General features: G+C 53.9%; 1 protein-coding gene across 1 annotated transcript; it reads right to left on the reverse strand.

The window, feature by feature from the left end:
* Nucleotides 1-1,652: 1,652 nt before the first annotated feature.
* On the reverse strand, nt 1,653-27,776 carry LOC127209192 (large neutral amino acids transporter small subunit 1). The gene is made up of 10 exons (XM_051168780.1): nt 27,224-27,776; nt 15,741-15,878; nt 8,095-8,200; nt 7,242-7,286; nt 6,408-6,531; nt 5,566-5,669; nt 5,156-5,252; nt 3,995-4,144; nt 2,626-2,803; nt 1,653-1,801 (listed from the first exon to the last, which is right to left on the reverse strand). Exons 1-10 carry the CDS (start codon nt 27,774-27,776, stop codon nt 1,746-1,748), a joined length of 1,551 nt encoding a protein of 516 aa, XP_051024737.1. The 3' UTR covers nt 1,653-1,745.
* Nucleotides 27,777-27,940: the final 164 nt, after the last annotated feature.

The raw sequence follows: 27,940 nt of genomic DNA on the forward strand, positions 1-27,940 counted from the left end.
CACAGGTATCCTCTAGGTCAGTGTCACGTTAGGACAAAACCAAAAGGCAAAGCGCTCAACACAATGGTTGAGGGTCAGGGCTTGCAAACAAAACATATGGGAGCCCTCAGGACATCAGAAGTAGGAACAAGCAGGGCCTTCTCAGAGGGCCTGGGTCAGCACCATGGACATGGCTAAGAGTCCCTGCCCTTTGAACCCAGGTTGGGTCTGGGGATGTACCCCGGGACGGGAATGGGTCCCTGATCTGACTTGCAGGGAAGACGCCCCAGTTCAGATCACTGGGAGAGCCTTCAAGAGCTACTCTAACCTTAACCTCCATCCTCACCCCAGTAACAGGGAACCCCAGAAGCATAGAGGGGAGGTCAGGGCGGTCAGCAGGAAAGGCCACCACCATGCAAGAGCTGCCGAGCAGTCCACCCTCAGGGAGCCATGGCAGGGCCAGCAGGAGGATTTTACATCCTGGAGTCCCTCTAAACAGAGGAACAGCTCCGCTAGATGTGCTGGCTGGAGCCCAGCTATCCCCCCAGTGGACGGGAAGCCTGTAGGGTGGCCCCACACAGGAAGGACAACAGCATGCAGCCAGCAGCTTTCACACCCAGGAAGCTGGAGCGGTCCTGCCACGTGGGTGACACAGAGCAGAGAGGTGCTTGGGGTGTATTCTTCCGTACAATGGCCACGGGATAAGGAGAGGACAGTGGGGATGTGGCAGAGAGCTGCTGGCGGCTCACTGTGGAAAGTGGACAGGTGTGTGTGGGAGACCACAGTGCTGGTCACTGTCAGCCTTCCTGGTCCTTTTCTAAGGGGGGAGGGGTGGTGCTGTGTCTGCAAGGGCCAGAGCACAACAGCCCCTTGAATGACACAGCCTGCCAGTGTGCACAAGAGCACATGGCCCTGCGAGGGACAGCTGGCAGCCAGTTCTTCCCATGAGCCGCCAGCTATGGCAGCCAGCTGCTTAGGGGTTACGACTGGAAAGAGTTCTGCCATGTGGGGCCGGGGGAAGGGGGATCACCAGGACTTCAAGACGATGAGACCTGAGCTCCACATTTATAACACTAAGCAAGTTACTCAGCAGCAGAGTGCTTGCCTCATTGGAGTAAGGCTGGAGTTCCATGTCTAGGATCCCAGACAAACCAAACAACCCAAGCTAGCGTCTGTGCGGCCCATCTGTCAGGCCAGGTCCACAGTGGAGCAGGTGACAGCTGAATCTCAGTAGTTCTTCCAACCTGGTGACAGTGATGTGGTCCTCTTGAGGCACATGTGCTACTGAACAGCCTTGGGAGAAGAGCTGTGGCCAGCAGCCTTCACATGCAGAGCTGGACTGTTCTGGCCACACATCTAGTGCTTCTTGCTACCCTGTTTTGTTAAAAATATAATAATCATCTCGGTAGTGTAAACTTGACCAAATGCACGCTACCAAAAAAAAAAAAAAAAAAAAAAAAAAATCAGAGTGGAGAAGGCCAGATGTGGCAGTCCCCAGAAAGTTGGAAAGACCAGGCTTCAGATCACAGCACGACTTATGCTGTGTGCTATGTGTAGACGGTCGGCTTCTGGGGCCAAGTTCGTACCAGTTTTCTTTCACAGCCACTATGGACAATTGACCATTGGAGGGACAGTGGACGATGCTAGACAGTTGGTGCTGCTCACTGGAGCTGTGGGGAATGACAGGCCTGGTCGCTGCTTTTCCGAAGGTGAGTTGTCTGGAAGCAGTCAGTGTGCGCTCTCCCTGTGGCAACCAGGACTTGTGGCTAAGTCTCCTGAGGAACCACCTGTGTGAGCTTCTGGAAGAACACTGTCACATGGTCTGTGTGGAGAGGACAGGGGTGAGCACAATGGAAGATGGGGCATGAGCTGGCGGCCAGGTCCCACTATGCCACTTGCTCTCACCAGCCCATCTATTTTATTTCTTTATTATTATTTTTTGGTTTTTCGAGACAGAGTTTCTCTGTGTAGCCTTGGCTGTCCTGGACTTGCATTGTAGACCAGGCTGGCCTCAAACTCACAGGGACTCACCTGCCTCTGCCTCCTGAGTGCTGGGATTAAAAGCATGTGCTACCACCACCTAGCCTACCAGTTCATTTATTACTTTTGGATTTCCAAGAGATGGGCCTGGACAGACGGCTCAGTAGGTAAGCTGCTTGCCTGTGTCCAGGCTTCCACAGTAAGCCTTATTTATACCCACTGGAGCAGTCTCCCTGTTCTGCAGCTTCAAAGTCCTCCAGACCACAGTGCTATCTCAGGTCTGCCCGTACTGCTCTTTCAAGGGCTTTAGGAGGGTGAGACACGGTCCTCAGTGAACTGGAACCAGTCCTGAGCTGGGTGCCTTAGACACAGTTTTCCAGGCTCTATCTCTTGTCAGGCCACCGTGTCCAAGCTAGTGGCCAGCAGTGGGGCTTTGCCAGTTGGCAAGGGCAGCTGGCCATGGGATGCCTGCTAAAACCAGTTAGGGTGTCTCACCCTTGTATCCCTGTTACTCTCAATGCCAGCCCACTGTACTAGTGACCCAAACCCTTGGCTAGTGCCACAACGCCTGAGGCCCAGAATGATTCTCTCGGCCTGCTGGGTACCCACGGCAGGACCCACCCTCCCTTCACCCTGGTCACCCCAACCCTGGCTGTGCGCACTCACAGATGGCCTTCAGGAGCCACTTGGGCTTGTTCTTCCACCAGACCCCGCAGAAGTAGACAGGCAGCCCACTGAGGACGATGGCAAAGCCAATGCCACACTCTGTGGGTGTCTTCCAGAAGGACACGACAATGAGGAAGAGGCAGGCCAGGATGAAGAACACTGGGAGGATCATGTTCACCTAAAGACAGAATGGAGGCATGTAGGCTACCACGCTCTCCTGCCCACATTAGTGCAGGGCCCGTGGGCTACTGCCCCAGCTACTGCCCCACGGCTGGCATGTGGCCCGGGGCTGTCATCCTTTCCTTTGGGTCTGCCCAGCCACGTCTCCCTAGACCTTGAGCCTTTGCTTTGATGTAGCTTAACTGCTTCCAGCTGGTCCCCTTGCCTGGCCTCAACTGTCATGGGCCTGGGAGAGCAGAAGCCTTGTCCTGTTCAGTCTCAATGTGACCGCAGTGCATGGCACTGGGCATCCAACTACCCGAAGCTCCCCTGCTATAGAAGGAATGCAAACAGCTAGCCTAGTTTCTTGAGGCTTCCACAGGACAGCAGAGGTCACCTCTGCAGTCCCCACATCAGACATGGAAACCCCTGCCTCCAATACCCACCATGGCCACCTAGCGGAGGAGCAGCAGGTTGACCCTTCTCAGAAGACCCTGGCTACCCATCTACAAGCAAGGAATCCTGCCTTCTCAGAACCTACGTGGCTATAAATGTTCACCACAAAGCCACAGCCTACAACTAGCCAAAGCAGAGAGGCTTCTGGCAGAGAAGCTTGTGCGCTGAATGAGCCAGCAGGCAGAGCTTGGCTTTCCTGTGTGGGCTCATGCCAGACTACTGCCCAGATTCGCACCGGCTTGGACTCCCACCATGGGAGAAGGCTCACTGGAATAGACTCTGACCCAGGGGACGATGCCAACAGGTTATCTGAGCTTCCTACAGACCAGTGGTGGGCAGTCTGACCTCTCTCCCCACAGCCTGGGTGACTGAGGAGCACAAGCCAGCACGGCTGCCATCTGCCACCAGCTGGCCACCATATTCCTTGTATTGTTGGTGGAGACCACTGAGTAGGGTCCCAAAGCTCCATGACAGGTGTGATTGGGTCAGCCTTGTGCCCAGGGAGAAGCTGCTGGCCACCAGCCACCGCAAGTCTTAGGACAACTTTGACACTTGCAGTTACCCCAGCAGCTCAGGCCTCATGTTCCCTTCATATGGTACTCAGGGATAAGGGAACAGGATCCTTGTTTGCCAAGGAGAGATGGAGGCTGGATAGGGCAAGACCAGAGGCAGTGCTGGTCCATGGCTCCCTGGATGTAGCCCATCTCTGAAAATGACACCTAGGGACTGAGCAGGGACACTGCCCAATACTCACCTTGATGGGACGCTCCAGCTCAGGCTTCCTGATGCGGAGCCACATCATGCCAATGATAGCCAGGGCCACACACAGCCAGTTGAAGAAGCTGAAGAAGTTGATGATGGAGAAGATGTCGTTGGAGAAGGCGTACATCAGGGTCATGAAACACTGAAAGCAAAGAGGGCCAGGTGAGGCTGCAGGGCTGTCCTGATGCGGGAGGGTATCAGCGGCCGCTGGGCAGGAGACCAACTTCTCTGCCAGTGTCTGGCTGAGCACATCAACTTGCTCTTATTTTCTTTTTGGTTTTTTGAGACAGGGTTTCTCTGTGTAGCTGTCCTGGACCTTGCTCTGTAGACCAGGCTGTCCTCAAACTCATAGAGATCCGCCTGTCTCTACCCCCTGAGTGTTGGGATTAAAGGCGTGAGCCAACATGCCCGGCTACTTGCTGTTGTTTTAAGAAGCAACTCTTATAACTGCATGTGGACCCATGGTCCAGAGCTTTTCAGACTGGAACAGCAAAAGTATCTGTACTGCCTACAGTGGCCTCCCGTGGCAAAATACCCAATGGGGGTGCCTTCCAGCTAAGCATGGTGCATACTACAGAACAGCAAGCTCAAAGTGACTTGGACTAACTTCCCGACTCAGGAAGTGTGAGACGTAAATGTTTCTTATCTGAGGCTTTCTGGGGTCGGGATGGCTGCTACAGCAACAGAGAACGAACATCACTAAACAGGTGGGCACAGAAGGAAGAACACTGGAGTCCAACTGAGGGCGGAGGCTATCAACATGGCATGGCTGGAGCAGACATCCTGCTGGGCAGGAAATCCACTTCATATACTTAAGGCTGAGTTATCTTGTCTGTCTGTCTTTCTCTTTCCTTTCTTTTTCTTTCTCCTTCTTTCTTTCTTCCTTTCTTTCTTTCTGTTCTTTGAGACAGGGTTTCTCTGTGTAACCTTGGTTGTCCTGGACTTACTTTGTAGACCAGGCTGGCCTTGAACTCACAGAGCTGAGTTATCTCTTTAGAACCACAGTGGGGTTCTGACCTTTAAATCTGGTGATGTTGCGGTCTAGTGCAGCCATGTGCACGATACACAGTTCCCAACTATACACTGCTCTGAGCACAGACATGGGGCCCAGAGCGGTGAGGATAGACAGGGCAGGACCACATGGCTGACTTACTGTGAACATCAGTGATGGCATAGGTGTCAGGAGCTGTGGGTGAATCATGGAGAGGAGAGAAGGCAGGTGGCCCTCCCTGGCTCCCACGAAGAACAGCCTGTGGATGGAGCAGTGGGCAGTCAGCCCTGGCCCCACCACCCAGACATAGATGGGAGATAGCTGGAGCTGGGTGGGGGGGGGGTTGTCAGCTACACTGGGAGGGGCCCATTTGGGCTAACAAGGACAGAAACCTGGAGTTGCACCTCACTTCAGGGGCCCCATGATATGACCTGAACAGCAGAGGGTTGGAAGAGTTCCTCCGTTCACCGCCATCCACTTACTTAATACCAACTGTGTATGATCAACACAACAGGCAGCCTACAGAAGTGTGGAGCAACAGAGGCTCCCTTTCGGGTGCTTCAGACACTTACCTTGACGATGTGAACAGAGACCCATTGACAGAGCCAAAACAGGACAAGCCCACAAAGACCGGGATGATCCAGGACATGACTCCCAGGTGGTAGTTCCCAAAATCCTGGACAGACAACACACGGTGAGCGTCAGCCACAGTAGGGTACGGGAAGGTCTCAATTCCAGCCATTGGAGCAGCTTAGCCTGTGATACAGCCCTTGACCTGGCCCATAGCTGCCCCACACCTCAGGCTTCTGCCCTTATCACACACGCATGTAAGGTGCCCAGATCCCTTCCCATGGGACACGGGGTAATATTGAACAGGTCCCCCTCACTGGGGGCTGCTGCACATCTGCCAAGAGCGTGGTGCAGTGTCTCTTTATGAGCCACAAACCCAGAGTTAACACTTAAATAAATGCTAGACAGTGCTGCCTTTCCTCCAGGCAAGCTCAGAAGGACAGCACAGGAGCTGCAGGGGCTGCTGAGACCCCTGGCTATGCCTTCTGCTGCCATAAATAGCCCAGAGCATGCTCACTGCTGCTGGCCCAGCAGCAGCCCCTAAGTCACTGGTCCGTAATAGAGCCACCTGTGCCCAGAGCCTATGACCACCCACGTTGTCTTGCCATAAGCATGGCGCTTACCTAAGCAGCTGCATTTAAGGCCCCACCCCAACCATGCAGCTAGCCTGGCAACATCCTCTGTGCTCATCTTTAGCAGATACCAATGATGACCACTAGTCTCCCCAAGTAGGGTGAGACTTGGGCACAAGGGCCAGGCCTGGCTGGCTTGGTCATAGGTCTAGGGAGTGGCCGGCCAATCTTGGAGTCTCGGGCCTAGGAGGAGCTGGTGGGCAGTATCTTACCACAGCCACAGCCTCAGATGCCAGCATCTGGTCGGGAGAAAGGGTGGTGAAGTAGGCCAGGTTCGTCAGCACATACACCAGTGTAACAATGGGCAAGGAAATGATGATGGCCAGGGGCAGGTTCCTGGGAAGAAAGGGGAGAGATGTCAGTGTGCAGCCAGACCCTAGGGTGAGGAGCGAGGCTCCCTTCCCTTTGCAAGCAGCTCCATGTCTGGGCCTCACTGCTTGGGCAAGCAATGGGAATGCCTGTAGTGTTAGCACACAGCTGGATAAACCCACTGGACTAGGGCTGCTCTCCACAGCTGAGGCATAGCTTGCATGACCATCCCTGAAAAACTGTGGATATTTTCTGTGGCTCCAAGGGCTGAAGAGAGCCAAGACTGCCCAGTGTGAACACTCATAGCCTCACTCAGAGCTGTACACTCCAGACAAGTCTCCGCCAGCTGATGTCCACGGCCAGAAGCTACAGCTACCCATCTCTGGTCTAGAACCAACCCTATGCCTGCGTCATCCTTACTGTAGGCCCCTGACTCAGCCTTCCACAGAAACTGGGCAGGGAAGGCGGATGCCCTGAGATGGCTCAGCAATTAAGAGCAGTGACTGCTCTTCCAGAGGACCCAGGTTTAATTCCCAGCACCCATGTGGCAGCTCACAACTGTTTTTAACTCCAAGATCTGACATCCTCACACAGACACACATACAGGGAAAATACCAATGCACATAAAATAAAAAGTTCTTTTTAAAGCTGGGCATGGCCCATTACAGGCTCTCATAGTGACAGCCTCTTCTCTCCCATGAAGACAGAATGCAATGTCTCTCTCCTTCTGTACTTACCTGTAGGGGTTGATCATCTCCTCTGTGACAAAATTCAGATAGTTCCTGAAACCAGGCAACAATGTCATGTTATACACGCAATCATGGCGGTGAGGTGAGGTGTTTGAATGACATCAGCCCCTTTGGGCTCATTTATTTGCATGCTCAGTTCCCAGCTAATGATGAACCCTAAGGATTAGGAGATGTGGCTTTGTTGACTTGGTTGTGGCGTTTGTGCCACTAAAGCAGGCTATGAAGTTTCAAAAGCTCACATCAGGACCAGGGTATCTCTCCTGCTGCCTGCAGATCAGGAGACCTGCAGCTCTGTAAAGCTCTCAGCTACGGCTCCAGCGCCACGTGTGCTGCCGTGCTCCCTGCCATGATGATAAGGGATTAACCCTTTCAAACAGCAAGCTCCCAATTAGAGTTGTCTTGGTCACTGTGTCTCTTTACAGCCATAGAACACTGACTAAGATAGTAACAGGAGCGTCCTCTGCGGGTTTCCCAGGGCCCCTACTGTTGACAGCAGCTGAACAGTGAGCACCTTGGAACCAGCTGCTCACTCTGCTCTGTCCTCTGCCAACTCTATTTGAGGCGAACACACAGCCCATCAGTTAAACCACTCTGTGGGGCTTCAACACCCCAAGTCTCTATACAGCTGTCCTGAAAGCAGAGGCCAGGCTGGGCACCCTATGGAGTACTGCAGGTAGGACCCAGGCTTCCCTGCCTGTTCCCTAATGGTAGTGACCTGTAGGTGGCTGTGCAGCTCTTCAAGATGTTCCTCATGGTCTTTGCATGGTCAGAGCACTGATAATCTGTGTACATCAGGACCATGTGTCCCCAGGCCATGCGGCTCAGAAATTCCAGAACCTACCATCCTCCGTAGGCAAAGAGGCCACTGTACAATGCCAACACAATGTTCCCCACGTCCAGATTGGTGCCGTCAAAAGATAACTTGGAGTGTAGATTGGACATATTACCTGCAATGCATGAAAGAAAACAATGCTGGTTAGAGGATCTGGACAGAGGAAACACTGCAATACTTCTGGCACAAAATACTCTAACAAACAGAAGCTCAGAGTGCAGACTTTTTACTGCAGCAGGCTGACTGCACCCATGCAGCTGTTCGATCACCTTCTACCCTGGCTCTAAGCCCATGACATCTCTGTAGACTCAGGGCAGGCAAACAGGTCAGGAGCAGGCAGTCCCGTGACCCTTCAGGATGTCCCTCACATAGCTCACAAAAGTTTTAGGACTACATGGAAACTAGGGCTGCCACCTTGACCCCTTGCTATGAAGCCGAGGAGACCCTGGTCCAGGGCTGCTAGGAATTACGTGAGAAGAACTCACCCACAGATAAGGACAGGGTAATGTCACAGAGTCAGGACACCCAGGAACACCTTGCTTGGAGCAGAGGCCACTTCACTTTGCTCATGTCAGCCCTTGCGTTTTCCAGTGGTATCACCAGACTTAGGATCCACTCACTCAGATGACCAAACAGTCCAGATTCCAGGTGTGCCTGAGTATCTTCCAGACTTGGTGGCTCTCAGAACAGTCTTGGAGTGGGCTGCTAGGATGCCCTTCCTTGTCTGTGGCATGGCCCATTTTATTAAGCCTGTATACATCTGCTACTTAAAGATGCCAGACTCGACGTCCGGTATCTGAGCAGCAGGGTGGGTGGGTAGCTCACCAGACCCAGTCTACCTACATATGGGCTTTTAGTTGATGAGTCCTGTGACTCTGGGCTCCTGAGGACAACTACAGCATCGACACACAGCTCACGTTTGACCCAAGACTAATGGGACTAAGGCATCTTGGAACTAGAGGGGCAGTGTGACCACCAGAAGACAAACTGTTCTAGTTGTGGAGGCTGCACAGAGCCTGGACAGGTCCTCTTAAGACATCATCAGGCCAGCTGCCCTGGGGCCAGGCCTGCCTGCCTCATACCCTGGGGTCAAGGTCACCAAAGGACCTTGTGAAGGAGGTCTCCACAGAATGTCTTTCAGCCCTGTGTCAGGGCGTGACTAAGGAGGAGGGCTTGGAGCAGTGTTTCATGGTCTTCTGGATGTGTGGGCATGATTCTGTTTTGCAGTCTGAGCTAAGGTTGTCCTGGGCTTCCCACCCCACTCACCCCCCCACGTTAGGCCTAGTCTTCTGAAAAGAGCGTTATCCACTTCCCCATCTGCCTAGGTCCTGGTCACAGGGTAGTCAGAAGCTGGTTTGTGGTGAGCAGTTCAGGGCAGCTCAGGACAGGGCACCTTCAAAAGTGCCTCCCACAACCCAGGGCACTCCCCTTGTGCTCTGCAATGGATTCTTTTTGGAACAAGGAGAGCCGTTATGTTCATAGGGCCCAACCCACACATCTCCACGTGAGGGAGCATTTCTCCTATAAGTTGAGAAACCAAGGCACAGAGGAGCTATGCAGGACACATGAGGATCTGTCAGCTATGTAAGCATCCAAGCTGCTACCCTTTATGGGTTGGGGACAAGTGCCAGACACCTGGAAAAGTGACCAGAACCCACCCTGGGTCAACACAGACAGCTTTAGCCTGGAGTCCACAAGTACCTTGAAACACCCCAGTCACTTGAGCCAAGAACAAGCACAGGCTCAGGACACTATGAATGACATAAGTTCAGTGTTTGCCCTGAGGACACCACCATGCTTTGGTCACTATGTGTGATTGCAAGTGCTGCCAGAGTGTTATGTCCCAGCTGTCTCATATCTCAAGCATTCCTTAATAGCTGCTGTGACAAGACACTGTCGTGAGAATCTCTGTGGCTCTATTCCCGGGAGCACACGAGCCTGGCTATCCTTGGGGAGTCAGTACTGCAGGAGGACTCTGGGAGAAATAACAGCCCAGACTGTGAGATCTTTTTACAGTGGGCAGGATGCCTGCTTCTTGTCCATCCTGGGTAGGGGTGCCAGGAGGGATGGTTCAATTCCTTCAGCAGACAGTTCTCTGCCAGGGATGCACGGCTTGGACCAACATACCCATCTCCAATCTATAGCCATCCTTTACCATTGAGAGGATGGAGGGGAGCGCCACACTCCAGTTACCTGTCAGGGCTCACGGCATTCAGCCTGGCCTCTGACAGGCTGGGTGTAGTGCCTGCAGCCTATGCTGCACAGTGGCTCAGGACTGGAGTGCACAGCTTCCCTGGATGCCTGTGTAAACAGCTTTCTCTCCATAGGCACCATGGGATGGGCAACAGATCTGCTAGGTTGCAGTCCCCCAAGCTGTTCCAAGGCTGGACTGACTCAAGGATGACCTCACTGTACCCTGTCACCTTTTGACTACAGTCCACCTTGGTGGTTTGAGGGGTTGTGAGAGTAGCCACACCCACCTATCTGATACTGCCAGGCAGCTGGCTCCCTTTTTCCTGATTGGAGTGGCTTACAAGAGGAAAACAGACAGGCACCGAGTTGGAAGTGGAGCAGGGCTGGGGTTTAGATGTAACTGCCCCACCTTAACCTAGAAACCTTGAGGTTATCACATATCCCCGGGTGGGGTGGGGGTGAGGACAGGGGCAGTGAGACACTAGTGGCAGAGATCAGAGGTGCTGCTCAATGTGTCCAACATGGCCTCCACAGTTCAAGGAGGCACTGCCAGCCCTGGGCAGACCCCTCAGTCCTGTTCGCCAGACCCATTCAGGGCCGACCTGCGCCCACAAACAATGGACTAAGGAAGAGCTCGAGAACTTTACAGAGGCAGGAGCAGGGCAGCCACGCTGTGCCGCCCAGCGCCTCTTTTCTCTCCAGCCACTGCAAAAACAGATGAGCAGGCAAGCTTACATACAGTGTGAATGGTACAGGTCGGCTGGGACTAGAGAATCCAACATGCTACAATCCTTCCTCTGGGCTTGTGGACCATCTCAGAGCCCCTACTCCCACTCTGCCTATGTCAGGTGAGGCCTGGCTGGCAGGCCTCCCATTCCTCAGCCATAAAATGGACCTCTCCACGGGGCTGGCAGCACTGCTGTGAGAAGCTAGGCATAAGCACAGCCCCTAGCAGCGTGCAGCCCTAGAAGCCATCAGAGTTCTCTATAGAGCAGGAGACGCTATGGAGCTGGGGTGGCTGGGGGTAGCTGGGGTGGCTGGTGTGGTAATGCTCAAGACCCCAGGAAGAGGACTTTAGGGATGAGTAGTACAGAGGCACTGTGTCACACACAGTGTGACCATGGGGACCCACCCCTGTACCCGGACTGCCTCTCCACCCTCCCTGACAGAAGCCTGGTGAGTATACACAAATGTGGAGTGCACACTGGGAGTGAACGGGGTTGGCCTCCTTCCGACCCTCGGGACATGCCTGTCTTGCAGGCTGACTCAGGACAGAGACTCCCCAAGGCTGGTGTGTCCTGAGATCTGCCTGCCCCTGGTACATCAGAGGTTGGGAGCAAAGGCCATGTCACTAACACACCTGGGCCTCAGGCATAGGAGAATTAATTTTCCTGAGATATGGTCCACTCTAAGACAGCAGAGCTGGCAGGCAGGAGAAAGCTAGGCCACTTTGGTCCTGTGGGTCTAGCTGAAGTTTCACCCAGCCATAGCACCCCCACAGCCAACCTCAACCCAGGGGCAGTGTCGCAGTGAGCCTACTTTCTGTCCCCTGACAGACTCCGGGCCACATGCATATATCAGTTAACGGCGTGTGTGTGTGTGTGTGTGTGTGTGTGTGTGTGTGTGTGTGTGTGTGTGTGTGAGACAGCTGTGAACTAATGGGCTCCAGACCCAACAAAGATCCTTTTCAGACGCAGGACACAGATGAGGAAGCCATGTGGCCTGCTGCTCTGGGGGCCTGACCAAGGCTGCCGTGCATCTGGACAATGTAGAGGCCTTGGGCATGATGCAGCTCCACAACCCTCCAGACCCCAAGTCGCCCAGTGGAGCTGAGGCAGAGCAGGTGACCACTCATTCACAGCTCAGGCTAATGATGACGGTCTCATATTGTATGAACAGTGGGATGGTGACAGCCATTAAAGGCCACCTACCCAACCCCCTGGGCAGTCAATGGGGGTGGAAAGGAGAGGGCTTTAGGGGACACGATCATCTGCAAGCTGTCCCTTACAACCTGCAAGGGCCTCAGGAGATCAGTTTACCCTGTTGCTCTGTGGTTCATGCCCAAGCAGAACCACAAGAGAGCTGCTTGGTGTCCTCTGATGACCCGGGCCTGTGGGTGAGCACAAGGGAAGAAGCTTCCATAGCCCATTCCCACACGTGGCCTTGAGAGGGCCTGGCACCCACTCATGTTTTAGGACAGTCTGACCTCCAGCCACAGCCCCTTCAGGGTGTGGTGAGCAATTGGCTGCTTGACTAGAAAGACACAACAGGTCAAGGTCGTGGAGTCCCTGCCCACCATATCTGTAACCTGTTGTCTCTCTTACTTCCGGTCTTCTGGGCTCTCTCCAGGACCTGTCTGGAGTCACACTGGCCAACTCACCAATCCCACCCACAATCGAGTCACAGCCAGTTAGGTCTAATGCCAGTCTGGAGATTGTGTCCACTTCTGAAAACATGGATCAAGTGCAGACACTTCATGATAGCAGCAACAGGCAGAGTTCTCCCCAGCCTGCTAGGGACTTGCACTCCCTCCTGGGACCTGGGGAAAGCAAGCGGGTGCTTAGGAGGGCCTTCACGGCCTGGGTCAGAGCCTTATTTAGCTCTGTCTGCAACTCTCTTCCACAGATCTGTGGCTACCTGACTGGCATCCTCTTACAGTGACATGGGCTCCGGACTACTGGCCAAGTCCTCACTGGATCCCACGCGCTCCGGACTACTGGCCAAGTCCTCACTGGATCCCACGCAAAGGCCCCGCAGAGATTCTGTGCAAGGCTGGCAGGGTAGATGAGTGATGCCCACAGACAGGTTCATCCCCTTTCCTGATGAGAAAATAGCCTGAGCAGCAGGGTCACCTGATGCTGGGGTGGGCAATGAGGAGGCTGGAAATGGACACCATGTTTCCAGACCCACAGATAAATCAAAGAAAGTTCATGCCCATGACCGGAGCCAGGGCCTCTGCCCTCAAGGACCTGGTGATCATCCCAGTCTCCAAGGACTCTGTGCCCAATGGGATGGGCAAGTGCTCTGAAGAGAGGAGCATGAATTATGCATTCCAACACTGTGTCCTTCAGAAGCCAAGGTGTCCATCTGCATAACAGACACCCCCTCACCCCACCCCCTGACCTGCAAAGGAATTTCACAGCCACTACATTGCGTTCTGGAGCTCAGAAAGGAACTGCTGGGGGCGTAGGGTGTGCTTGCTGCAGCCACCGGAATTATAAACACATTGTGCATTCAGGCCTGACAAAAGCTCTGCTGTCCCCTTCTCAGGTTTGTTTTTGCTAGCAGCAAGTTCCGGCACTAAATTCCTCACTATATCTCATCACAACAGCCAAACAGGGTCCTCCGCAGACCGCCTACCTCCAGCCACATGCTCTGCCACGTGACGGGCTGTGGGCACACACTACAGTCCCTCCTGACACTCCCTGGCGTGTCCAGGTGACGCTCAACTCCACTCTTTCCCTAGAACTGACCAGAACCTCTGCCCAAGCCCTTGTCTACCAGGATCCCAGAGATGCAACTGGCCTCCCGAGGGCATTTGGAAAGGTGCTGGATGAAACTCTGTGGAACACTCTAGAGACTCCTAATAGGTGACCAGCAAAGGCCTCAGGCCACTTTGCTGCTGGACTCCAGGTGGGCAATTCACATTCCCGTGGAAAATCCTGCCAGACCGAGCCCACCCCTTGAAGCACCAACGGGGCCATGATCCAGGATTTCCATCACCTCAAGCACAGTGGCAAATGTGCCAGTCACACATAAACAATGTACAGAGAACCTCTGCCACAGGGAGGATGTGGAGCTCTTGCAGACAATGCCCTCACTGCAGGAGGAGGCCCCACACTTAGGCTTCCCCGAGCACCTGTGAATCCATATTCAGCACAGTCAGAGAATGGAGCGTAAGGAAGGCGGCAGCTACTGCCCCTTGGATGGTGGTCAGCCTCCTGTACCTAGGCATTTAGAACCCTATACACAGAAAGGTGAGAAAGGGGGCAGACCCACCCAAACCCCAGCTCTAAGCTAAGCCTGCTCTCATCCACTCAGGGAATAGCTTCCCTGCTGCCTCGGCCAGGGGGCAACACCAGGAACAGGGGCTTCCTCCGCAGCTCCTGTAAGTGACCAATGCTGAGAACGGGGGACTGCTCTGCTCGCGCTCAGCCCAAGCAGTGGCCCAACCTCTCTGGGCAGCAATGGCCACCACACAGCACAGCTCTCAGGCAGGATCTTAGTCAGCCCCTGTCCACGCTTCATTTAGACCATCACAGGGACTGAGACTGCAAAGGACAAAGCACAAACAGAGGCCCTGGGCGGGGCCTGGGCTGCAGGACCTCCACTTCAATGTACCCCATAAAGGCTGGAATTCAAAACCCAGACATTGTGTTCCTACCTCCCACACAGGGACTACTTAATAAATCACATACACTATTACTGTGGAATATTACAGTTATGAAAGATAGGTGGACAAAGATACAGGGAGACAGACAGACCTGAGTGTGAATGTGAGTGTGTGTGTGTGTGTGTGTGTGTGTGTGTGTGTGTGTGTGTGTGTGTGTGTGTGTATTACGGCTTCCAGACAACTGGCAGAGCAGAGCATATGCTGTCAGATTACAGAGAGAGCATTTCTTGTGTGTATATGCCTACCTACCCCTGCCCTCCTCCCATCAGCCTCAGAAGACAGCCAGAGAAAGAGACTCAGTGATCCAGATACACCCCGAAGCTCATACAGTGAGTGGCCAAAGCCCAGGCAGTATAAAACCGACCCTCCTCATGCCAGGAGGGGCCTGAGTGGCAGGGTGCCAGGAGACTCACTTTTATACCCACTGATGCCATGTTTAAATCACAACAGTGCTCCTGTCTCCCAGGCCTGAGCCCTAGGCTCCCTCCTTACTGGCTATCCAGCCACTGGGCCCTCATCTGAAGACAGACACTGTGGGGGCTTGCTACCCTGCTCCTGAAGTGACCCCACCTCTGAAAGCACTCACACATGTCACTGAAGCCAAATCCGCATTGCCTGCCAGTCCCTGGACACACAGACATGACAATTAACAAGAAAATCACTGCTGAGAAACATCAAGAAACTTATGGACAGTGGCCAGGTGTGAGAACCCCACTGCCATCTCAGAATGATGAGACACATCAGGCCCCAGAGAGCACCTCAACACGTAGGACATCTTGGCCATAAAGTAGGGGGAGGGGCATTGTAGTGGGCAAGGCCCAGCCAGACAGAGCTTTGACACAACTTCCTGCATAGATGGACAGACACTTGGGCCCCCAGAGGTGTCACAGACTCTTCCCCACCAGCTAGGGACAGGGTTTTGCATATATTCTCTGAAGTTCAGTCTCCTCTACCACTCAACTTTCCTGGAGCCAATCAATGTCCCAGGTGAGGCAGTCAAGGACCACCAGGCACACTCCTCACCACACTGGACACTTAGCAGGTGTCTGTCACACGTTGAGTCACTCACCGGTCCCCATTTCCTTCCCTATCTGGATGAAGCCCAGCAGGATGATGAGGGCCAGGGCCAGCAGCTTGGCAGCAGCAAAGGCATCCTGCACGCCGGTAGCAGCCTTCACACTGTAGCAGTTCACAGCCGTGAGCAGCACTGTGGGGAGGGACAGAGAGAGTGAAGCAATGAGTCCCCACAGGGCAGGCAGGGGTCCAGTCCAGGGCTGGGGCACAGCGGAGGTCAGGTGCTCCTGGCTAGGATCCCAGAGGCAAAGCTCTGCCTGCCTGTGGGCTGACTTTTGGGGACTTGTTTTGATAAGCTAGTTGGTTCTTTGTGGCCAGGGTCAAAGGGTAGGAACTCCAACTCTTCAAAGAGCCCGATCTCAAGTGCCCTGTAGTCTGCAGTGAAATCTTTTGTTCTTTCTTTTCAGTTTTTATAGATGGAGGGGGGTTGTCTCATCATGTAGCCCAGGCTGGCTCAAACTCAAGATGTTCCTGCCCAAGCCGCCTGAGTGCTGGGATAACAAGCCTGTGGGCAGCTCTTTTTACTGATTTTTAGAAATTTTACCTGAGCCTTTTGAGTCAGGGTCTCTCTGTGTAGCCCCATTGGCATTGAACCCTGGACCATCTGCTCCGGCTTCCTGTGTGCTATGATGAGACATGTGATACCACACGGTGCTTCTGTGTGACTGAGCGGTCTCCGGCTCGGAAGGGACCCCAGCAAAACCACCTACATCCCTTGTTGCCTAATGAATACCCAGATCTTGTGGAAAGCTGCCCCTTGCAGGATGGCCACCTAACTCTGGTAGCCATGTAGTTCTCAGCCAGCACAGGCTAGGGGCGTGCACGGCCCTGTAAGCTATGAGGTGAGCCTCTCTTCAAAGACAACCTTCTATGAGGCTGGTGAAGGTGAGGCACCTTGTCTGTGTAAGTCTGATAAGCCGAGAGAGCAATGGGCACCGTGCATACAAGCTGCAGGTGAGAACCTGTGGACACAGGCGGTCTTACATGCTCCTGCATGCGGTGGGCTCAGGGAATGTAGCATTGTACTGCGGTCTGACCGTCATACACTCGACATGAAAACCACAACTACTGTTTTGTAGACAATTGAGCAACTGGACCACACAGTGCGAAGGCCTCATGGGCCCAGAGGGGCTGCAGACAGGGTGGCCTGGTCTGCTAATGAACCCCAAGACCTTGGCAAGAGCATGCAGGTGTCTCCTAAATGAGAACCCAGAGCTCCAACACGGTACTGTATGTGAAGATATATAAAAACACTGCAAACCAACTACACTTACTCTGCCACTCTGGCAGCTGCTGTATTGGTGGCCCTGTACAGGAGACCCCAGCTTCCTCAGTACTGGCCCCAAGAGAGCTAGCGAGCCTCTGCCCTCCACTCTAGGGGAGGGGGCGGTCCCTGGTCTCTGGCTTGCCTTTGTCAAACATTAACCAGCGCAGCAGGCAGCCCAGAGAGTCCCCCAGCGAGGGACCCAGCTACCAGTGTCCTGCCTTCCCTAATGAGCAACTCCTAGAAAAGCTGTGCAGACTCAGGCCTCACAGACGCCAGGCAGCATTTCCCCAGACAGTCTAATTATACGTAATTTTGCAGTTTAGGGAATAGACTGCAAAGACAGGAATCCACATTAGTTATCTGGATGTGGCCAACCTCAGGTGGAAAGGAAACAGGAAGACTCCCTGGTGCTGGGGATGGGGCCCACAGCTGTTGCTTTACCTCCAGGAAGTGAGTTCTTTTTAGCATTGAGTCTCCTCCCTCTTTATAGCTCTAGCTGATGTAACTGGGCTGTGGCTGTGCTCTAAGAAAGCTCCCGTGGCCATGTAGCTGCTGCTGCTGCTGCTGCTGCTGCTACCATGACTTGCTAGAAAAGTCCCATGTCTCCCAGAGTGAAGGAGAGGGAGAGAATGCACCTTTGAAATGCTTCCCCATCTAGAGCCTTTGTCCCTTTAACCACAGGTCACCATTCTCTCAGCCAGTTTTTCTTAGTCTCACATTTCCTGATAGGTGTGCTGGCAAAGAAAGCCAAGAGGCCAAGCCTTTCTTGATCCGGCCTCCCCAGATACCAGGCTTCTGGGTGCAAGAGGCTGGCAGATTACATCACTAGCCAGATCCCATTTGGCTGGGGGGAGCTGGCAGGAGGGGCGTGGCTAAGCCCAAAGCCCATTGCAGCCTCAGCCTTGGCAGCTGTGGTCACCGTTTATGGACTTTGAAGGGAAAATATGACAGGGCTCTGGGCTCCAGAGAATGAGCCTCTGCTGGGCTGCCTTGTGTGAGGTGTCCCTCTGAACCTGAGGAAGGAAACTGTGTCCTGGAGGCCATCCTGGCTGTCACAGTAGGCCCCTCCTCCGCAACTCCAACACCCTGCCCAGTCTGAGGGCTAAGCCAGCTTCTCCCCAGCCAAAACCAGGCCTGAGGCCAGACTCCTGGCCAAGTGGACAGAGGAGGCCCAGCACATGCCGGGCCTCGGTAATCTTTCTTCTTAGCTGCTGACTTCGCCTGACCTGAGAACAGAAGGGACTCTATACTCTCCTGTCCTAGAAGCAAGGCGAAGAAGGCGATGGAGCCGTAATGCTCGCTGACTCGGTCACAAGTGAACAAGGGAGAGTATTATTATTTCCCGCACCTTCTTTTCAAAACGAAATAATCTGAAATAAATGGATGAATTCATCTGAATCCAGGGGCTTCTGGCCTTGAGATGTTGTCACGAGAGGCAGTCAGAAGATTGACCGGAAGGAACCTCAGCGCCCTACCCAGACAATCTGCCGCCTCCCCGCCATCGACAAAAGCAGCAGGACTGGCTGCTGTGACCCACTGCTGTTAACAGGCAGTCCCTTGGCAGAGGGATAAGGGTGGCCATGGTGTAGGGGGTGGAACCCAGTCCTTTTTGGGGTTTCCCACACAGCACCCATAGATAAGTATGGCTGTGCTGGCTCGCCCCAACAGCTGGGTCAGTGAGATAAAGCTCAGAGCCCATACTGGATGCAAACAGCTGTGCAGGTAGGCCCTCAGCCCACAGCCCTAAGAATGACTGCTCTCCACATGGTTAGCTTTCATGCCTGGCCAGGTCCAGGCGACACCCAGGGGCACTTGGCTTACCGCAGGGCTCCACAGCTCACACCCTACAGAGGGTATAGTGTACTGTCTGGCTGTGCCAGCCTGACCCTGACACCACCTCACCCATGGGTAAGCACCAGGGCACTTGACTACGGATGTGAACTGCTGCTTTGGTTGGGGTTTATAAAAAGGCACCAGGTTCTCTCCCCTAAAGGAAGAGACAACTGCCAAGGAGCTGCTACCTCACCCTGACGAAGAAACTCGAGGCTGGTCTTGCCCAGACTCTCCCAGCAGAGCCAAATCTCAAGGTTCCCAGGCAGCATGGAGGAAGTGGCTGGTGGCTTCACTAGTTCCAGGAAGCATGGCTGAGCTGGTCACCCAGGGCACATCGAGCCCTGGCCCAGCAACTGGACTAAAGCCTGAGCATGAGTTGGCTCAGATCTGGGACCCTTCTGGAGGTAATCCTGGCTCCAACTGAATCTAGTCAGTCAACACAGGCAGCGTCTCCTGACTTCTTACAATCTAGCTGTTTCCAATTCCCCACTCAAGTCTCCCAGGTAGAGCCCCAAGCCCCAGGGAGCCTCTGCCCAGACTCAGGGTCTGGCTTGCAGTAAACCGCTGGGATGTCTAGTGGCCAGTCATCCCAGTCACCTGACCAGACTCCCCAAATGCTGGTAAAAACAAACAAAAATCCCCAACAACTGGAACTTCCACCCAGACAAGTCCAAGACAGCTTCTGATGCCAGCAAACTCCTGCATGATGGGGCCACCAGCTCAGGGCGCCCACCCAGACACCAGTGAGAGACTTTTCTAGGCTCCCTTTCTGGGGCTCCAGAGAATACATATGGCCACACAGGTCAGGAAACCAGCACAGGATGGCACTCTGACCGGCCTAGAGAACTCCAACACTAAGTCTTGGCAGAGGAAGGTAAGTGCCACAGGGTCTTCAGTGCTCTTTTCTCTGTGGAGCCCAGGATGTCCTAGAACTTGCTCTGTAGACCAGGGTGGCCTTGAACTCAGGTGTGTACCACCGCGCCTGGTGTCTTCAATGTCTGCTCAAATCCCTGTGCCCATCCTTAGGCTCAGGTCTCTGTGGATTCTCTTTAGCTTTCTCTTGGTGTTGGGTGGGACCCAGGCCTCATACACACTGAACACACACTGAGGCAGCCTCACGCAGCTCCAGGGGCACAGCCATCAGCGATGCCTCAAACAGGCCGGAAAGCATGGCCTTAGTAAGCTGAAACTCAGCTAACACACGAGTCCTGAGGTGAAGAAAACACCCATTTACTCCCAGTGACTTCCCAAGCTCCCTTAAGACAGAGGTCTCAAGGGTTCCTAGTAGCTCCAAACGGCTGCCAGGCCTCCCATGGGGTATCTGACACCTCTACACCTCTGCTCCCACTCCACAGGCAGAACCACTACCACCACCACCTCCTCCACGCCAAGGGCTTCCCGGTCGGTCCCCCATCGATCTGATCACTGCAGAGCTGAGTACCCAGAAGAGCTGTGTGAGTGATAAGGGTTCCTCATCACCAGCTAAATGCAGACATCTACACATGTGCTGGGTCTCACACATCTACACATGTGCAGGGTCTCACACATCTACCTACACATGGTCCCCAATTCCCCCAAAGGCAAACTATCAAGAAAACATAGGTGAGTTTTGTTCCAGTTACTCAGCAGTTCCTGGAGGAGGGTGGCACTCAGATCTTTAGGTCCACAGGCAGACCCAGGACTAACTTTACGTCTCTACAGCAGCACTACAACAGGCTAGCTGTAGGTGCAGGTAGGTGTGTGTGCATTCGCACATGCTTTCTGAGTATTTAAGGGCAGACATCAGATGGTGACAAACACTACAATAAACTTGCTGGTTGGAGTGCCACAGCTTCTGTGTGTGTTGGGGGTAAGGGAGTAGCGGCATGGAGCTGCCAGTAACAGACTCCAAGGCTCTCCATCTCAATCAGGTCCAGCAGGTGCAGTCAAGAAACAAACCATGAATGCCTGGGCTTAGGGGAGTTGCCAGCTCAATAGGCCTAACAACTCAGGATGACACTATACAGCACTTTAGGGAGCTGCTCCCCTCAGCAGGTGCATCCTCTGCAACCTCTACCTTAGGTACCTGTGTACACAATCAACCCCATCCTGTTGTGGACCACAAGTCTTGGGGGCTCACAGCTCAAGAGAGAGGCGGGAACTGGCTCAGGTCATCTCTGTGGCCCTCAGTCTTCCCACACAGCCCATACTGACAAGGTCCAAGGGAACCCAGTAAAGACCCTTCCACTCCCGCAGCCTGAGCAGCTGGCACGAGCAGAGGCATAGGCTGAAGGCAGGCCCTCACTGGCCACGAGCAGCTGCCGCACCAAAAGGTCCCAGCAATGACACATGCTGGCCAGCCCCAAGGTCAGGGTGACTCAGTGCGGATCAGGTTGCACACACCAGGCTCCCGAGAACTGGGATGGGAAACCCTACTAATTCTTTACATAGCAGCAAATCCTGGCAAAGGGGAAGTGTGGGAACAGCCGTACACACTGTACCCAGAAACATATCCGGTGAGGACTCATCTGGTGGCTGGTGCTCAGCGATCAGGCTCCCAGCCTCTCTGGAGCAGACAGATGTGATGCGGCTAGCTAGCCACTGGGAAAGCAACAGCTCAGATCACTGCTAAAGGACAGCGGCTGTTGGGTGTGACTCCTCTAGCTGGGCCGGGGCCATGGAGGAACAAAGCTATCTAGGGGCATATCTGACCCTGGCTGCAGGTAGAATGGGCGAGGCCTGGGGCAGGGGCTTATTGTTTTTGTTTCAAGACAGGGTCTCTCTGTGTCGCCTTGGCTGTCCTGGACTCACTTTGGAGACCAGGCTGGCTTAGAACTCCCAGTGATCTGCCTGCCTCTGCCTCCCGAGTGCTGGGATTAAAGGCGTGCGCCACCACACCCGGCAGGACACTATTCTTGAGGCAGCTTCCCACAGCTGTGTCCAGTCATGCTGGCTGGGGTCTATGCTCCCTGAGCCTTGTGGCACCCCATACTACCCCAGATGTGAGTGAGGAGGGTGGCGACAATGAGTGGCACCTCAACCTCCAGGACTTCCCAGGGGAACAGACAGAGCTTTCTGTCAAAAGCTCACTCCAGTGGAGATTGTGGCAAGGTGATAAAAGGGAGCCTGGAGAGCTCCCTATAGACACCAGCAAGACAGAGCCCTTCCTCAGGAGTCTAATGAACCTCTGAGCAGCCTGTGCCCCTATGCCAGCAGAACAGACTCCTGGATGTAGTGACCCAGGCTACCCCAGGACCCTGGCACCTGCTACACTGCGCAGAGGCATGGCTGGGTGCTTCCAGCCTACTCCTGCCTCAGTTTCTCTAGCTGTGGCATACAGGAATGACTATATGGATTGCAACGGGTAAATGCGAGGAACTATGCAGAGGCCAGGTGTGTGCCACACAGAAGACAATGCTGTCAGGTGCTCGCCCTCATCTGTGTCTCAGGGCCTGGGACTGTGGTCACTATGGAGGCACTGGCCACCATTTCTGAACAGAGAACGTGGGCGTGCTATGGATTACCCCGTAGTCTATACACCATCTCCAACACCAAAAGGGGGGGGGGGGGACCTAGAAATGTTTAAATGCCTAATTTCCTAACTGCCCTGGTCACAGGTTCTGTGCACTACACATGTCTGAGTGTCATCTGCTCAGAGTACATGCACTGTCATGTCTGGCTGGGAAAGACGATTTCAACACTAATTCCAGAGCCCTTGGCAGCGCTGAGCTCATGGACCCGACACTGGGCCACTGGCACATTAGCACCGTCACAGCCTCTGCCTCAGCTCTGCCATGGCAGCAGCAGCGCCCAGAAACTCCAGCACAGGCCTGTGTAGTGTACGCTAAACAAAGTTCTCCATCTGCACCCCGGCAGGACGGATCCCCATTTTACAGTGACAAGTGGAAGTTCCAAGGGCCTTTTCTCACATCAGAACCACATGCTCCTACTCTCACACCAAGTGGGAAGTATCTCAGGGCGGTCTCCAGGCACATGCTGGCTAAGAATGGCCAAACCCCTGTCCAACTCATTGGTGGAAAGTAGTGAGTTTCTTGGCACTAGAGGATCCATGCCAGGCAGTCTCTACCACTCCTGAGATGCTGAGAAGTGTTCTCTGCCACCTGTCTCTGCCACCTTAGCAGGCAGGAGTCCCAGCCTCCATCCAGCCGGGCGAAGGACAGGATGCAAACCTTCACTGCTTCAGACTGGTCAGCAGGCTACGTCCTTCAGACCCTCAAGCCTGGGAAGGTGACACAGGTGGCAGAGGAACAGTGAGCAGGTCACCACCCAGAGCCTGTGCTGCATTCTGGAACCTAGGCTGCTGCCCTCCTGTGTACCTCAGCAGACAGCCACAACAATCACAGCTCCAGTGTGGAGGGATCTACAGGACAGATCTGGGCGCTAAGTGGCTAGTTTTATGTCAACTCAACACAAGCTACGGTCATTTGGGTAGAGGTGTTCTTAACTGGAAAAAAAAAAGCCTCTAGAAGAACTGCCTAGAGGCAAGTCTGCAGTGCATTTTCATGTGGGAGGGCCCAGCTCACCGGGGGTAGGGCCACCATAGGTAGGCAGGTAGTTCTGAATGCCATTTAAAAAAAAACCACACACGCACAGGCTGAGCGCGTCATGAGGAACAAACGGCTAAGCAGCACTCCTCCATGGTTTCTGCAGCAGATCCTACTTCCAAGTTCCTGCCTTGACTTCTCTAGAAGTTGTAAGATGAAATAAACCCTTTCCCAAGTTGCTTTTGGTCATGGTAATTATCAGAGCTGTAGAAACCTAACTAAGGCCTACACTTCAAGCCAACCTGACACCATGCAAACCACCGAGCTTCACCTGAGCCAAGAACAAGCACGCGCCTTTAGTTTCTGCACTCTGGAGGCAGAGGCAAGTGCATATATGAGTTCAAGACAGTGAGTTCTACACAGTGAGTTCTAGGACAGCCAGGGCTACACTGGGGGGGGGCAGGGGGGGAGGGGGTACACGGCCCAGGCCTCACTCATACAGGCACATGGCCACCTAGAGCGATGTGGAGAGCAAGTCTTCCAATCTTTATGAAAGACACCTCTCCAGGTTTGCCACATCAGATCCAAGGTTATAGGACTCCCTGTAAAGTAGATAGACCTATCTTTACTACCAGTGGGTGGGTTCACTCAGGGCAGATGCAAGTCATTACCCAATACAATCTTAACTGGGCGAAGGAAACTTGTGGAGAGACAAGCATAGAGGATTCATCAATCCACGGAAACCAGATTCTTGGTGCTGCCTCTGGCCTTTCCCAAGGCATGGAAGCCAGGAACACTACGTTCCCCACTAGTGCCCTCCAGAAAGAACAGGGCACTTGCTGACACACACCAAAACTTGCTCCTCTGAATATAATCCTCCAGAGCCAGCACCCAGGCCTTTAGAGACTCTACAGCCCTTCTTGGCCTCCACCGGGGCCTCTGGGGTCCTCCTGCCTTGCCAAGCCCACCTTCCTACCTAGCTTCTGCCTATTTCCTCATGCAGGAACAGATGCAGCTGTCCTGGAGAAGCCTGCCCTGCTGTTACCGCGAACCCTCATCCCAACCCTCACTCCAACTACAAGGCAGCACACGCCATGTAGCTCAGAGGAACACAGCTGTGTCTGCGGCGCTTGTCAGGTGACCACAGTTAGCAGGAGGACGACTGGCGGATCTCACCTTGGCTCCAGGACTCGGGCCGGGGTGTGTCTGTTCTAGAACTCATGAGAGGGTTCTACCTACAGCAGCCACAAGGAATTGTAAAAATGTTACTTACTCATGGGGCTGGAGAGAAAGCCTTCCAGAAGACGAGGGTTATTTTTGGTTTTTCGAGACAGGGTTTCTCTGTGTAACCTTGGCTGTCCTGGACTCACTTTGTAGACCAGGCTGGCCTGGAACTCCCAGCGATCTGCCTGCCTCTGCCTCCTGAGTGCTGGGATTAAAGGCGTGCGCCACCACACCTGGCCACATAATGGCTCTTAATTGTAACTTCAGTCCCAGTGGCTGTGACTTTCTTCTGGCCTCCCCAGGTAACGCACAGAGGACAGGTGGCACGCAGACACACATGCAGGCAAAACGTTCATACACAAGATTTTTTTTAAAATTATAAAACAAACAAACAACCCCTCCACTCAAACCCTTGTATCACAATCAGAGAAGACGACCGTGAGAGTGACTTGAAGAGGATATTTGGGCGCATGAGATGGCTCAGTAGATGAAAGGGCTTGCTGCCACACATGAAGATCTGAATTTCATCCCAGGGACTCACACAGTAGGAAAAAAACACTGAGGTTGGAAATGGTGGCGCACACCTTTAATCCCAGCACTTGGGAGGCCAGAAGTAGGCGGATCTCTGCGAGTTCAAGGCCAGCCTGGTCTACAATGCAACTCCAGGACAGCCAAGGCTGCATAGGGAAACCCTGTCTCAAAAAACAAAAACAAGAAAAGAACTAACTCCCACAACTGCCTTTTGACCTCCACCAGTGTGTGACATAATAAAACCCTGAAAAGAAATTTAGCGGGAAAGCGTTCACCCTCGCTGCCACTTGTGGGGCCAGAGCTATTTCCCAGACTTCACTAGCACCAGCTGCACAAGTCAGAAACTCACTTTCCAGGTTCATTTGGAAAGGAGTGTGGACTCTTTGAAAATACCTATGCCAGCCTGGCATAGGGTGCACACACTCACTCCCTGCACCCGGGCAGGCAGAGCCAGCCAGAGCTACACACAGCGAGACTCCCTCTCAAAACAAACAAAAGAACCTTAAGGTACCCATGCCATTCCCTATCTGTAATTCCCATCAATGTGAAAACTGGACAATTAAAAGTCCAAGATGTCTGGAGAGATGGCTCAGAGGTTAAAAGAACTGACTGTTCTTCCTAAGGTTCTGAATTCAAATCCCAGCAAGCGCACAGTGGCTCACAACTATCTATAATGAGACCTGGTGCCCTCTTCTGGCGGGCAGGCACACAAGCAGACCGAATATATACTACTGTATACATATAAATAAATAAATCTTAAAAAAAAAAAAAAAAAAAAAAAAAGAAGTCCAAGTTCAGAAGTACAGGAACCCGCGTCCCTTTCAAGGTCAGGCTCTCCCTTGCCAGCCAGTGCCTCTGCAAACCAACTGTGCTCTTGCCCATTTTTACACATGAACCAAGCAAACAGCATAGAGACCTTATCAAGTCATCATCCAGTTAGTCTCCAACAGCGCTGCAGAGCAGGGAGGGGAGTGTGGTGGGGGGTTTCCCAGGATTTAAGAGCACACCTGAGGGCTGTGACTGATAGCACCGGGACAGTTTCACAGCTAAAGCCCACAGGCACTGCCACTCTGCAGCCATGCAGTGCTAACAACAGCCGCCCCTACTTTCATTGAGACAGGGTTTCTCTGTACAGGGTTTCTCCGTGTTAGCCTTGGCTGCCCTGGACTCCCTTTGTAGACCAAGCTGGGCTTGAACTCAGTGATTCACCTCTCTCTGCCTCCCCAGTGTTGGGATTAAAGGCGTGCGTCACCATGCCCAGCTACAACCCAACACTTTTAAGTGTAGCCCTGCAACCCTGTCACCCTCTCCTTGTGTGCATTATCAAGGCAGATAACGTAGCTGCCTAAGCTCATCTGTAAAATTTGAAAGCAACATGATTTTCAGGTTGCTTCTTCCCCTCTAAATCCTGAATATTTGCTTCAAATGACTGTTTTCTCCAGTCCTTGGGGGGGGGGGGCGGCGAATCACACAACTGTTTTAGAAAGCAGAAGCCAATTGTTCTTGACCTGTAAGTCCCGCAAGGGCTACAAGCAACAGCTGTTACTGCGCACATCTTGGGAGCCCCCAAAGCCCCCACACATACTGTCTGCAGCCAAGCTCCAGTCCTATACAGGGCTCGGTTGCTCATCCACCCCAAATGAGCAAGCAGCCTTCACTACCACACACAATTTTATTACTACTGTTTTCTTATGAGTCAGCCCGTGCACTAATTCCTGACAGGCCAGTTTGAAGAACGTAAGGGATCTTTTTTTTTTTTTTCAACTGCAATTTCCCTCTTAGCAACCAGTCAGCAATTGAAGCTGAAACAGGAAACTGGCACATCAGCCACTCCACGTGGTGCTTTGAAAGAGGCAGGGGCTATTGCTCTCACCAGGGGCAGGCTAGGTCGCTCGTATCTTACGGAATCAGGTCGGAAAGTGGGATGCCCACCACGGGGTCAGAGACCGGACCCACGGAGGTCTCGGTGTGAATGGGTTAAAGAAACGCACGTGGGTTCTGGAACCTGTGACTTGAACCTGGAACTGCCGAGATAGTCCTGAGATGGACAGATGAAGGATGCTGGGATGAGCACGCGGGACGTAGAAAATGTAAGAGACAGGCGCCTGCCCCGCCCTAGCCCGGACCACTACTACTTACGCACGCAGAGGCAGGCCACTAGCTTGGCTGCCTCCTCCGGCACCGCACACGTGGGGAAGATCGGCTTGAGCAGGTAGGTGGCGAAGACCAGCGCCACTATGTACTGTGAGGAAGGCCGTATGATGAGCAGCTCAATCCAAAGCTTGAGGAAGGCGGGCAGCGAGCCATAGACCTCCAGCATGTAGGCGTAGTCGCCGCCCGACTTAGAGATGGTGGTGCCCAGCTCGGCGTAGCAGAGTGCGCCCACGATGGAGAACACGCCGCACACAGCCCACACCACGAGCGACAGTCCGGGCGAGCCCGCTTCCTTGAGCACGCCCGTGGGCGTCACGAAGATGCCTGAGCCGATGATGGTGCCCACGATGATGGCCACACCGTTGAGCAGAGTGATGTTGCGCTGCAGGGTCACGCCTTCCTCCTTGGAGTTCACGCTGTCCGCGCGCTGCGCCTCCAGCATCTTCTCCCGCGCCTGCCGCTCCTCCTCCCCCGCGGCTGCCTCCGCCGACGCCTCAGGGCCCGCTACCCGGCGCCGCTTTGCGCCCGCGCCCGCCATGCTCTCGGCGTTCGGGCTCGGCCTGGAGGCGTGCGCGCGGCCGAGCAGCTCTCCGCCGGCACACTGGGAGAAGCGTCTGCGCTCGCGCCGCCCTCGCGGCCTTTTATCCCCGCCGTTACACGCCCGCCTGGCCCCGCCCATCGCCGCAGCGATTGGTCCGTCCG

This window comes from Acomys russatus, chromosome 26, assembly GCF_903995435.1.
Source record: "Acomys russatus chromosome 26, mAcoRus1.1, whole genome shotgun sequence".
NCBI lineage: Eukaryota > Metazoa > Chordata > Mammalia > Rodentia > Muridae > Acomys > Acomys russatus.